A 14,397-nucleotide genomic window follows, 5' to 3' on the forward strand; every position below is an offset into this window, starting at 1 on the left:
TTTGTAAAAATAGTTTTTCCAAATTTGATGTGTTTGGTCTAATTACTTTTATTCGGTTTTTTTTATTTTTTTGTTAACTATAATTTGGGGCCGCGTCACACTTGTCAATCTTTTCACCTTTAAGCGCATTTTTTCTAATAAAAATTATGTAATGCCATAGTTAAAACCGCAAATTTATACTGTGTAATACTCATAATTATGATATTCATAGCCAATGTTATCTCCTCGATTAGAAAGTTGCAATATCAACTTATTATGTTGCAAGATGATGAAATTCACCTAGAAATATAATCAATTAGTCAAACTATAAACAAAAGCATTAAGCATTTATATTGTCGGGTACTTGAACTATAAAACAATAACTATGTACTTAACCAAAGAAAAAATAATTATAGAATAAGACAGTCTTACACTATGAGATATTACTATTTTTTTTTCTGTGACGAGGAAACTCGGAGCTGAACATTCAATTTTACATGTAAAGGATCGTCATACAGTGAAAGACGGCGTTATACATTATTGAAAGGATCGTCTCATACTCTTTTCATCTCACCCCGTAAATTATTTTTCCTTTTTATATAATTCAATATTGAGCTTATATTTAAAAAATACCATAGGACAAATCATAAGCAATTTACATATCAATAATCAATGCCCACATGACTTAAAGAACTTATAATTAAAAGAAGTCGATTAACAAAAAATAGGCGGTAATAGAGTGAAAAATATTATAATTATTATAGAGTACAAACAATAAAAAAAAAAAAAAAAAAACAATTGTCCATCCAGTAGAGATTGTGAGAACTAGAAGTAGAAGTAGGTATTTGCCGCTTCTCCTTTTAGTGAATTTTTTTAAAGTTTTAACTTTTCAAAAGTATTTTTACACTCATCTAATATATAGTGTTTAGCTTAGTTTCTATTTATTCAGTTGTAAAAGCACTTGTAAATCTTGGCCAAACAGCACCTTAGATGGTGTATTTTATTAATGAGGTAGGATTGGTGAATCTTAATCAGAATAAATATGTTCCCCTTATATACTCTTGCCATCAAAGAGTCAACTGAACAATTTCCTAAATGGTGAATGATAAGTTATGGAAGATAATAGTGGAAACAAAATCCTAGGTAAATTCCACCATACAATGGACCAACTTAATTTCCATAAAATAACTTAATTAAATATTAAGGTAATACTTATTTATTTTATGGAATATCTTACATTCTCCCACTTGATCCATTTAACAAGAGACACAACATATGGATATTTTTACGAAAGTCCTTGGTCGTATTCCATTTGATGATCTCTTATCCAAGCCGTGCGTTTCGAAGCCTCACGCTCCAACTTATTAGAAGAGATGAATGTTGCCATCGGATCATCCAAAGAGATTCGTTGCTCTATAATCTTCACACAAGGTAACAATCCCGTATTTCCTTTTATGTAGATATTATAGTTGTTGAAGATTATTCTTTCCCGTAAATATAGCCTATGTAATCATGTATATATTCCTTAAAAAAGAAAAGCTAGTCTAATTAGTTTGTAAACAACTCAGAAAAACCAAGTAATCTCCTAATCTCTAAGTTTATTAAAATTCATAGCCATGGCGACTACCAGATTTGTAGGCATCTTTGTGTGCATGTTCCTTGTTCTCTCCCTCCTCACCATCGTTAATGGTAGACTTCTATGTTCTTTTGTTTTTTAAGATTAAATTTTTACTTAAGATCGTTTTAAGGGGCTGTTTGGTTCACTTGAAAAAGGTATGGGATATGAGTTTAGAATGCTAAACCCATACCATCTGTTTGGTTGGCAAATGTGAGGGTTACATACCCATACCTCAAACCCATGAGCTATGGGTTTCTCATACCCAAGGAGGGGGTGGGTATGAGATTGATTCCCACGGGAATGAAATTAAAATAAGAAAAAATGTGAAATAAAAATTAGGAAAATTATGGCATTATGTAAATCAAATCTTCTATATACTTATTTGATTAAATTTTTATTTTCATTATTTTATAATATTAAATTTTCGATTTAAAATATTTTATTTTACTGATTTTAACTTTTAATTGAACTCCAAACTCCTGCGTTTAAGAATTGAAACAAACGCATGGTATGAGGAATCAAGTTCCAACCCAATACCACCCAGATATGATTCCTGATTCCAAATCCACATCCATGCACAAAACAAACGCCTCCTAAGTAAAAACGATACTCACAATCGTTTTAAATAATTTTAAAAATAATATAGCTTGCGAAATCAATACTTATGTTAAGACCGTCTTAACGTATTAATGGTTTTAAGTTGATGATTTAGCTGAAATAATTATTTTATTTTTGTTTTGAGATAAACTATTCACGCATTCTGTGTTACTATTGAAGTTAATTATGCAATAATATACTACTAGCAAAATTATAAAAAAACTACTCCGTATTATTAACATGATATAGACGTACATAATAACTTCATAATTGCTATTGTTAAGTCATTTATCACTCGTAAGTATTACGCTCTTTTTACATAATTTTCTCCGGTGGTGTTACTTGCAGGGCGCGATCCAGACTGCGGACCTCCAGAAAATAAAAAACATAAGTCAGGAAGCAGGAAATTGATAAATTTAAATCAGTGCAGGCACTACACTAGTCAGTGTACGAAAGGGCCTGAATGTTGGTGTTGCATGCAATGGCCAGGGGCATCAGGTCAATGTTTTGGAAATCTAGCTAAATGTCAGCATTGTTGTGTCCCACCCTAAATTGTTAGTCAGTATCACTACGGGACTTATATATAATAAAAGTTAGTATTATTTACATAATTCGTATTCTATCCTATTTTTATTAGTATTTCTATTTTCTGATGGTTGGTTGTTTTACATTACGCATGTCAAATTAATTCCGTAAATAACTAAAATCCCCAGTTACATAATTTACTAAAACGTCGTTGATATAAATCAACCCCCCCACATAATAAGCAGTGTAATAATTTATCCCCAGAAGTTTGCATTTTTTCCCCAAATGTCCCTATTTTTCTCGAAAATCACTTTAAAAGCTCGTATCTCTTAGTCACGATTTCAGATAGCCGCGAAATTTTTTTCTAAACATGTAAATCTCGGAAAGACAATCATTTTGGAAAAAGAAAATTATTTTTGTATATGTGATCGAAAATAAAAACCGGTCAAAGTTTCCCGAACAAATAAACTTTGACAAGTCGTATCTCCGTTCTAAGATAACATAAAAACACGATTTTTTTTCAAATCGAACCTCGTAAAGACGATTAACTTAGACAAAAAAATCGCAACTTTTCGATCTCGTAACTAAGAGATATGACCGGTCAAACATTTTTTTGACAAAAGTAGGGGTATTTGGGGAAAAAGTGCAAACTTGAGGGGTACCATGGGAATAATCCCAAAATCAAATGATCAAATTGATCCGTTCTCTATGGAACAGACTCTAGCTAGCTACTTCAAACATCTTCATTAGAAAAAAAAAATTATTTGCCTCATTTTAGAAAATATTGAACAGATCTTCTCCTCTTATTTCATTACACTTGTTCATGAAATACTAGCAATTATTACTATCAATATAACAATTTATAAAACCAAACTCGATTCTAGATTTACTCTAATTAAAAGGGTAATATAGTGCAAGTAAGGGTCGAATCCAAAGGAAGGAAGTTAAGCTACGACTCGATTTTTAAGAACTAATCAAATACACTATCTAATTGCGATTACAACTACTTATCAACACAGAAATGAACAAACAAATGATATAGACAATGAACAACAATGGATTGACAAAAAAAGAGAGGATTTTAATGTATCGAGTTTTATACACTTTCGTTTTGGCATTCTTTGAGACGTTTTTTTTTTTTTTTTTTTTTGACAGTGAGAGAAAATAGGGTCAGACCATAGCTAATTTAGCAATGGAGTGAGCAACCCTATTAAGATTCCTAGGACAGTGACTTATTGAAAGACAATGCAATTGCAAAAACATAGAATGCAAGGATAACAAAGTAGCTTTAGCAGTCTGATCCATAGTAGCGTGACCACTGACTTGGAGGATCAAACTTAGACAGTCGGAAGAAGCATCAATATGTCGATAACCACAAGAAATGGCCTTTGAAATCGCAAGTTTGAATGCCATAGCTTCCGCTTGTACAGGAGACGATGCCCAAAATCTGGAGGAGCCAGTGTGGATCATAGTTCCATTATTATCTTTGAAGAACCATCCCGATGTCGCTCTGAGATTAGGATTCCAAGAAGCATCACACTTAAGACGAATAGAATTCGAGCAAAGGTGAGTACCAATTAGAAAGTAGGGATGGAAATTCCGAATACGAGTGGTATCCAAATCAACTTCAGAAGAGTAATTACAAGAGAGATTCCCAAATCGAATGTGATCACTCATGACCGAAGCATTCAGTGAGCTTTCCTCAGAAATAAGTCTCAGGGAAGAGCATAAATCAATTTCGGTGTGTGCAAATCTCTGCCCATTCCGCAAACACCAAATTCGCCAAAGGGTACTGACAAACATAGAAATAGAAGACAGTGCTGCGGCATGTCGAGATAATAATAATAACCAATTAATAATCCATTGTATAGAAAGATTGGAACCCTCAGAACAACGAATACCCAAAGGAGAAGCAAACCAAATTCTTGAGGAGAAGGGGCAATCACGGAATAAGTGAGCATTGGTTTCCATACTTTGACAGGTAGAAGAAAGATCATTGTTACAAAGACGACACATATAATCCCAATCAAGACTACGGCGACGAGCTTCCTCTCCAAGAGGGAGAGAGTTGGTCATAAGCTTCCACAAAAAAACCTTCCATTTACCTTGAATAGGTAGAGACCAAAGTTTAGACTTACAAAAAACAGTTGTGACGGGAGACAAACGATGTAAATCCGTTTGAGAAGCAGAAGTTGCCCACAAAGACTGAAAGGCTAGAGCATAGCCACTTTTGATGGAATAGAGACCATCATTCGTTTTTGTCCAGTAAAGGTTATCCTGGGAGTCCTCAGGTGGTAGAGCAAGAGAAAGAATCAGCGGGGCGACCTGCTCGCCACAAATAGTATGGACCAATGGAACATCCCATTCTCCACAATTGTTTTGAAGTTGACTGACTGAAATAATCGGTTTCGTTGAAATATCTGAAACTTGAAGGACTTCAGCAAGAGATTGACCATTAATCCACTTATCCCTCCACACATCTAAAGAAGAGGGTAAACCCACCTCCCAAGATAAGAAAGGCCGAAGAAGCCGTAGTCCTCAAAGAATTCCTCGACCACCCCATGATAAATTTTTTTTATCATAACTAGCCGAGGACATAACACTCGTGGAGGAGATTTTCAGCTTATTTCCCAGAGAGCGACTCACCAAACTATCAGGATTCTGAATCATCCGCCACGAAACTTTCGCAAGCAAACTTTGATTTAAACAGCGCACATTACGTATACCCAAGCCTCCCATCGACTTTGGCGAACTAATAAATAATCTACTACTCCAATGTAAGCTACCTTGCGCATTCGAGCCGCTCCACCAAAAATGTGATAACATAGAATCAATCTTGTTACTCACACTTACCAGCATTTGAAATGCCGATAGAGAATAAATAGATAGTGAAGACAGAACCGAACAAATAAGAGTAAGCCTTCCAGCAGGAGTTAGATTAATATTGTTCCAGCTAAGGATTCTTTTACGTACCTTCTCTATAAGAGTTGCAAAGATCAACTTTTTCGAAGACCCAAAATCCGTGGGTAGTCCTAAATAAACACCCAAATCCTTCTTTGCAGAGACACGTAATAATTTGATACATTTTTGAGTATTTCGAAGGGTGAAATTAGGGCTAAGAGTAACAGCAGATTTAGAAGGATTTAAACGTTGACCTGATGCTTCACAATAGTAATCAATAATATGCATTAAATTTTTGCAATTCTGCTGCTGTGCCTCATGGAAAAAGATTGAGTCATCCGCAAAGAGAAGGTGAGAAATCATAGGAGCCTGACGACACATCTTAATGCCCTTCAATAAGCGTCGCTGTTGGGCATCTTGAATCATTTGAGAGAAGGTCTCCGTACATAAGGCAAAAAGGTAAGGCGAAATAGGATCTCCTTGACGGATTCCAGCTTTTGGTTTGAAAGGCATCCTTATCACTCCATTTAAAAATGTAGAATATGTGACTGAAGAAACACAATTCATAATAAGCGTAATTAAACTTGGCGGGAAATTCATACTAACAAGAGTTGCTTTCAGAAAATTCCAAGATAGCCGATCATACGCTTTACTCATATCAATCTTAAAGGCTAATAAACCTTGTTTTCCCGTCGTTTTCTTTGAAATTTGATGGAATAATTCATGAGAAACGAGAATATTATCACTTATATTTCTCCCTGGAATAAAACCATTCTGAAAATCCCCCACAAGGAACGACATATAAGGCTTGAGGCGATTACAAACACACTTCGTAACAATCTTCATTCTTTGAGACGTTGTAATCGCTAAACGTTATACTTTAATAAATGTTTATGAATAGTTACTTTTGATGTACTAATCTCGAGCAACCGAGATGGTAGCAGCTTCACATGTTTGGGTGGTCCTTGGTAAGGCACCTTGCTATGTGGAGGTGTTACAATTATAGTCGAAAATCGAGTCATTACTTGGTAGTGAATACGAATTTGAGTCAAGATTCTTCTAAATATTTGATTACTTATAATTCTCATTGCTTATTCTCATTTCATTGTTAGTTTAATCTTTAAACACCCCCCCCCCCCCCCAGACAGTTATTACGATTCTTAATTTACTTAAGGATCGTTCTTTTCTAAACCTTAATTTTATTTACAATTCATCAAATTCCTTGTGGTTCGAACCTTATTTTTGCTTTACTACTTATTTAGTATCAACGATTTAAGTGATATAAATTGTTAATTTGAGGCATACGACATCTAAATCTCCCTAAGAATTCCTCGAACTGCAGTAAGAGCTTCTTGAAGTCGATGCCGCCTTCTGCAGTACTATACTTCCTCCCAAACGCCACTTTACATAAAATATCACTTGTTAAAGTCATAGCCAGATCGCTGAAGTTCACTACAGGTGACGATCATAATGATGGGTTTTTTCAATCTGTTCCATTAGAAGAACCATCTCTTCTTCTCTAATACTACAAAATGATAAAACCCTTTTCGTATTTAAGAGTTAAAGTACGCAAATACTCTTCATCTGCCTCCAATATTCGCCATATGGCGTTTTTGCAGTTATAGAAAAGCTTGTTGGTTGTTTTATTTGGTGCTCTGCTGGAGTATTTTGAATCATGTGTTTTCATGATCTCAGTTGCTACTTTTAATTTGCTGATGAAACGACGAGGGTTGATATTTGCACTAGGTGAATCACCATATTTTTCGAGTAGGGTTCTCAGAGTACGATGAGGGTTATTTCCGAGCTGATAAATGTTGCCGAAAATTGGCCGCTTTGGTGGAGATGGAGGTAAGTTTTTCTTCCAAGGAGATTTGGTTCGAAATGTAAGTTTTATTATTTAAATTAACATGTTCTAGTCTCATAATAAACATGTATAAATTGAATGCGAAAGCGATAAAAGAGATCGATTATTTACCTCCAGCATTGCTTGAAATAATTGATTCGTCTTAATGAATAACCCAATTTCTTATGCCTCAAATTTGACTTGACTTCCAAACTCTTAGCATCACAATTTAGATGGTGTATTTTATTAATGAGTTAGGATGGGTGAATCTTAATCGGAATAAATATGTTCCCCTTATATACTCTTGCCATCAAAGAGTTAACTGAACAGTTTCCTAAATTGTGAGTGGTAAGTTATGAGAGATAATAGTGGAAACAAATCCTTGGTAAATTACATCATATAATGGACCAACTTAATTTCCATAAAATAACTTAATTAAATATTAATGTAATACTTATTTATTTTATGGAATATTTTACATTCTCCCACTTGGTCCATTTAACAAGAAACACAACATATGGATCATGGCGACGAATTCTCTTAGAGCAAGAATTAATCTTCATGTATCACAATATATCAAGTCACCTACACCACACACATTTAACTTAATGAGTAAACCCCATGTTTACTCGAGATTCAAACAAAATGATATATCTCAACAGTACTTTATAAATATGCGCATATAAATCCCAACGAGAAAATATCCAACATAATAAAAGTTTCTTACAGACACTTAACGAATGTACTACATAATAGAAACAAGTCTCATTCTCACTACATGATCCCTGAAAGTCTTAATTGGCATGCCTTTAGTCAAGGGATCTGCAATCATCAACTCTGTGTTAATGTGTTCAATGATCACTTTCTTTTCCTGCACACGCTCTTTTATGGCTAGATTCTTTATGTTGATGTGTTTACTTCGACTTCCACTTTTATTATTCTTGGCCATAAACACAGCAGCTGAATTATCACAATACATTCTTAGAAGCCTACAAATAGAGTCAACAACTCTCAGCCCATATATGAAACTTTTCAACCAAACACCATGCGAGGTAGCCTCAAAATAAGATACGAAATCAGCCTTCATAGTAGAAGTAGCCGTCAATGTTTGCTTCATACTCCTCCATGATATTGAGGATATGGAATATTCTTCATTTGTTCATTTTCAATGGCATTCCTGGCGCACTGGTCCAAGCAGAGTCATCTTTCAGAATCGGTACTAAACTTGGTGAACAATCTTTCATCCTGAATCTTTCAAGTACTTTACTGATTTAGGCCTCTTAAGACAACCCCAAAATGCCTCGAGATCTATCTCTATGGATCTTAATGCCAATGACATAAGATGCCTCACCCATATCCTTCATATAAAAATTACTTGAAAGGAATTGTTTCACCTCATGTAGCAACCCGGTCTTTCACGAACGAACCAAGCATATTGAGTTTGATTGCCACTTTATAAGGGATGAAATTCAACGCGGTACCATTGCTACAAATTACGTCCACACCAAGCATCAGTTTGCGGATATTTTTACGAAAGCCCTTGATCGTATTCCATTTGACGATCTCTTATCCAAGTTAGGCGTTTCGAACCCTCACGCTCCAAATTGACGGGGTAATAGAAGAGATGACAGTTGCCATCAAATCTTCCAAATAGAGTCGTTGCTCTATAATCTTCACACAAGGCAACAATCCTGTATTTCCTTTTATGTAGATATTATAGCTGTTGAAGATTATTATTTCCCGTAAATATAGCCTATGTAATCATGTATATATAGCTAGCCTAATTAGTTTGTAACCAACTCAGAATAACCAAGTAATATACTAAACGTTCTCCTAATCTCTAAGTTTATTAAAAAGCATAGCCATGGCGACTACCAAATTTGTAGGCATCTTTTTGTGCATGTTCCTTGTTCTCTCCCTCCTCACCATGGTTAATGGTAGATTTCTATGTTCTTTTGTTTTTTAAGATTAAATTTTTAATTAAAATTGTCTTAAGTTAAGACGATACTCACAACCGATTTAAATAATTTTAAAAATAATAGAGGTTGTTAGATCAATACTTATGTTAAGATCGTCTTAACATATTAATGGTTTTAAGTTGATGATTTGGCTGAAACAATTTTTTTTGTCATTGTATATTTTCGTTTTTATTTTGAGATAAACTATTCACGCATTTTGTGTTATTGTCAAAGTTAATTATGCAATAATATACTACTAGCAAAATTATAAATAAACTACTCCGTATTATTTAACATGATATAGACGTACATAATAACTTCATAATTGCTATTGTTAACTGTTAACTCATTTATCACTCGTAAGTATTACGCTCTTTCTACATAATTTTCTCCGGTGGTGTTACTTGCAGGCGGGCGCGATCCAACGTGCGGACCTCCGGAAAATAAAAATCGTAAGTCAGGAAGCAGGAAATTGATAAATATAAATCAGTGCAGGTTCGATTCTAGCTGTGCGAGTGGGATTCAATGTTGGTGTTGCATGCAATGGCCGGGCACAGCAGCTCTATGTTATAAAACTCTAGCTAGATGTCAGCATTGTTGTGTCCCACCCTAAATTGTTAGTCCGTATTACTTTAGGACTTATATATAATAAAAAGTTAGTATTATTTATAGAATTCGTATTCTATCCTATTTTTACAAGTATTTCTGATGGTTATTTTACGAAAGCATGTCAAATTAATTCCGCAAATAACTAAAATCCCCCAGTTACATAGTTGACAACTTTAATTTTTACAAGAAAGTATTCTTCATTTAGTATGCTAGTTGTAAAAAGTAAGAAGAGATATGACAACAGAATCAATGATGTAACTTGGTCTTGCAGATTTTAGGGTGAGATTATCAGGCAGACTCTTTCAAGTCTTAAGACTTTGCCACATCAGCTTTCCACTAACATTTATTATTTCTTTATTGTTCAGACCCATCTCAATCTCACCTTAGACTTTATACATTATCCGTCAGACTCACCTCAGACTCTACTTTTCTATTCCACTTTTTTTTTTTAATAAAAAGAAATGACACATGTTATCCACTCATTGGACAATTTTTCTTTAAGGTGGGGTCAAGACTCACCTAAAGTCTTAAGTTGAGTCTTGGATTTCCAAGACTCAACTTAAGACTTTATCAAGACTAGGGTAGATTATTGATAGTCTTGAGTGAGTCTTGTCTCAAGACTTACCAAAGTCTTGTCTCAAGACTACCAATAATCTAAACCTTAAACTAGGATCATAGGCTACAACATCTTCATTAACAAAAAAGGATTATTTGCCTCATCTTCGAAGATATTATTGAATAGATCTTCACCTCTTATCTTATTGCACTTGTTCATATTAATAGTATGACTTGTTCATATTAATAGTATGATAGCTGAATGAATCATTGTGATAGGAAATAAACTAGGGTCGTGAAATACTAGCAATTATTACTATTAAATTAACAATTTATAAAACCAAACTCCTTGACTCTAGACCTAGGTAGCACCAAAACGGACACGGACACGGGACACGGACACGACACGGACACGTGACACGACATCACTTGAAATTTAGGACACGAGACACGTTATTTAAATTTAATAAAATATATATTTTATAATTATAAACGTTCGATTTTATTTTTATAAAAGTATTTGATATTAAATTTAAATAAGTGAAGCTAAAACTTGCCCTTGAATATAACTCGTTTTCATTTACCATCCAAACGAATCTTTTAATCAATCTCTTTCGACAGCTCATTTCACGCTTAAAGAACATCATTCACCCCAAATGATGTCCAAATGTCATGGACACGCGTCGGACACGGCCGAAATACCATGGACACGCGTCGGACACGTGCCCGAATAAATGTAGAAAGTTAGACACGGCTTTGTAGGTGTCCGACACGTTTCGAGGTGTGTCCGAGGAGTGTCGGTGTCCGACACGGTGTCGGACACGAGACGGCTGATTAGGAGAAGTGTCCGTGCTACCTAGCTCTAGACTACGTACTACTCTAATTAAAAGGGTAATATAGTGTAAGTAAGGGTCAAACTCAAAGGAAAAAAGTTAAGCTAAGACTCGATTTTTAAGAACTAATCAAATACACTAATTGCGATTATAACAACTACTAAGTAAGACTTGCTAATTATACTTATCAACAAACAACCGATATAGACAATGAACAACAATGGATTGACATAAAAAGAGAGGACTTGCCAATTATATTTATCAAAGTCTTGTCTCAAGACTATCAATAATTTTACTCTAAGATGTTTTAGCAATTAACCTGAAAGCAACCCGACCCAAAATGCCCAATTCTCGAAAGTAACCCGGTCCAAAGTGATCCGTCAAGAGGTCACCCGATATCCGAAATTACCCGATCCAAAATGTATGACCCGACTCATACTCGACTTGAATGACCCAAGGTGGTTGTGAAAAGAATGTTAAATTGGTGTGTTGGGAAATGTATTGGGCTTTCGCAACACAACAATTTGTTATTTGTTTGTGAAAAAATAATAGTCGACTCCTTCTCACCTTGGTGTAATCCAATTATAGAAACAGAGCAACAATCCAATTAAAATATTGAGCATCACTTTTGAACATAATTCTGAGTCACTTATGTTCAACATCAATGATTGATTAAGCAACAATTACAAATTTAAAAAAAAAAAAAAAACGAGAATTTGAGGCCAAATTAATTAATGGAGTTCAATTAGATAATTCTGGTTTAACACTTTTGTTAATGATTACAAATTACAACTGCAAAAAAGTTCAATTGTTCTCCCAAACTTGTGAACTTTTTTTAATTGTCCCTATTAAATTAAAAACAAACTTGTAACACAAAATAACGCTACGACAATCTAACAATGCCAGAATAAAAACTTGATATTACGAAAATATTGGGTTGATCAATTGTTGCACGTACATGACGAGCAATGTCTTTTGTTGCTGAATTGGTGGGACAAAGCGGGTTTGTCCGAGTTCATCTACCAGCAATAGGTGGGCTTGTGTTTACCGGATACGAATATATTACGATAATGGTTAGGGCTTGTGTTTCTGTTTCTACCAGCAATGGAGATCACAAACAGGTTATTTATATAATTAAGCTGCCTTGTTTCTTGTTGGATACTCCATAATAGTGCGTAATAAATACTCCCTCCATGTTTTTATATATGACGTTTTGCATTTACGAGGTAAGCCTTTGACTTTAATATTTACAAAAATATATTTGTTCAAAAAATATAAAAATGCTACCATTAAATTCCTTACGAAAAACTCTTTCATATAAGTATACATATCATAATATTTAGTCTTATATTTTAAGAGATATTGAAAAGAGAAGGGAGTGTCTCGAAATGTGAGAAAGTCATATATAAAAAAATAGAGGGAGTAGTTAAATTTGCAAAATAAAATTTCTTAATCAATCAAAATAGTACTAAGGTGTGTTTTAGCCATTAACCCGAAAACGACTCGGCCCAAAATGTCCCATACCTGAAAGTGACCCGGTCCAAAGTGATCCGCCAACAGGTCACCCGATATCCAAAATGACCTGATCCATACTCGACTCAATAGCAAAAAAAAACAGACAGCAAGCAAGGACCAAGAATTAAATTTTATTTCGAAAAAGAAATTTGTCGAGAATCATTTAGGCCCTGTTCTTTTGGACTTAAAGTCACTTAATTTAAGTTAACTTCAGATCCTATAAGTTCGATTCGATTGATTCGAGATCCTATAAGTTCGATTCGAGATCCTATAAGTTCGATTCGATTCGAGATACTATAATTTCGATTCGATTCGAATCCTATAAGTTCGATTCGATCCTATAAGTTCGATTCGATTCGAGATCCTATAAGTTTAGTTCGAGATCCTATACATCACTTAATTTAAGTTCGATTCGATCCTATAAGTTCGATTCGATTGATTCGAGATGCTATAAGTTCGATTCGGATCCTATAAGTTCGATTAAGTTCGATTCTATAAGTTCGATCCTATAAGTTCGATTCATTTCGATTCGATCTTATAAGTTCGATTCGATTCGAGATCCTATAAGTTTCAGTCCAAAAGAACATGGCCTTAGTGAAAAACTGATAGCTGACTCCTTCTCACTTTGGTGTAATCCAATTATAGAAACAGGAGCAATGCAATTAAAAATAGGGTCATGCTCATTCATGGACATGATTTACTCAATCATGGACATGAATTACCATTATACCCTTATCATTTTTACATCCTACTTCAATCCAATAAATCTATCAATTACTCACACCAACCACCGGTAAGATTAGCCACCGCACCACCCACCACCACATCTCCTCTCCCGCCACCGGTCTTTCCTATTATGGGTAAATAAGAGTTTTCTCCGTGTTTACCCACACATCTCCATGATTTCTCCAAGTTTACGCAAAACTCAGGTTTAACAATTAATTGAATATAAACTCCATGATTTATAGCACAAAAACAAATCTGGTAAACGACACGTCTGTTCATGTAATTCCTAGCTCTCTGTCTGTTTTCTAACCCAAAATGGCCTCTAAATGAAAGCTACACATCTAAAAGTGAGTCTGATTTATGAAGAATTCACTAAAGAAGTCGATCTCGAAAAACCAATCTACCAGTTTGTTTTCAACAAGTAGGCATCGCTCAATCGTTGAAGTTTTGAATCAAATTTTAAACAATAGTATATAGGAGCAACAACTATCGCAAAGTTTTATCCCACAAATACATGCATTCAAATGATTCTTTACATCTCCACAAATACACATGACTTAGGCCCTGTTCTTTTGGACTTCAAGTCACTTAATTTAAGTTCATTTCAGATCCTATAAGTTGATTCGATTCGATTCGATCCTATAAGTTCGATTCGAGATCCAATAAGTTCGATTGATTCGGATCCTATAAGTTCGATTCATTCGAGATCTTATAAGTTCGATTCGAATCCTATAAGTT

General features: G+C 34.5%; 2 protein-coding genes across 2 annotated transcripts in view; both read right to left on the bottom strand.

Annotated features, from left to right (window-relative positions):
• The window catches only part of LOC141657807 (uncharacterized), a 96,876-nt gene extending 85,946 nt beyond the window's left edge, over positions 1 to 10,930 (bottom strand). Inside the window, exon 1 of the mRNA XM_074465152.1 lies at positions 10,903 to 10,930. The gene's annotated coding sequence lies outside the window, so the exon portion shown is untranslated. The remainder of the gene's footprint in view (positions 1 to 10,902) is intronic.
• LOC141655725 (uncharacterized) lies at positions 3,890 to 6,421 on the bottom strand. The gene is made up of 2 exons (XM_074462789.1): positions 5,573 to 6,421; positions 3,890 to 5,044 (listed from the first exon to the last, which is right to left on the bottom strand). The coding sequence occupies exons 1-2, from the start codon at positions 6,419 to 6,421 to the stop codon at positions 3,890 to 3,892; spliced, it is 2,004 nt and encodes a 667-aa protein (XP_074318890.1).
• Positions 10,931 to 14,397: the final 3,467 nt, after the last annotated feature.

This window comes from Silene latifolia, chromosome 5 (assembly GCF_048544455.1).
Source record: "Silene latifolia isolate original U9 population chromosome 5, ASM4854445v1, whole genome shotgun sequence".
Lineage (NCBI taxonomy): Eukaryota > Viridiplantae > Streptophyta > Magnoliopsida > Caryophyllales > Caryophyllaceae > Silene > Silene latifolia.

What these genes read in the sequence shown, in the direction of transcription:
- LOC141655725 (XM_074462789.1), bottom strand. Translation starts at nt 6,421, where the DNA reads ATGTCGTTCCTTGTGGGGGATTTTCAGAATGGTTTTATTCCAGGGAGA. An exon ending in TATCGGCATTTCAAATGCTG is followed by an intron (nt 5,045 to 5,572) that starts GTAAGTGTGAGT and finishes TGTGGCGAGCAG; the next exon opens with GTCGCCCCGCTGATTCTTTC.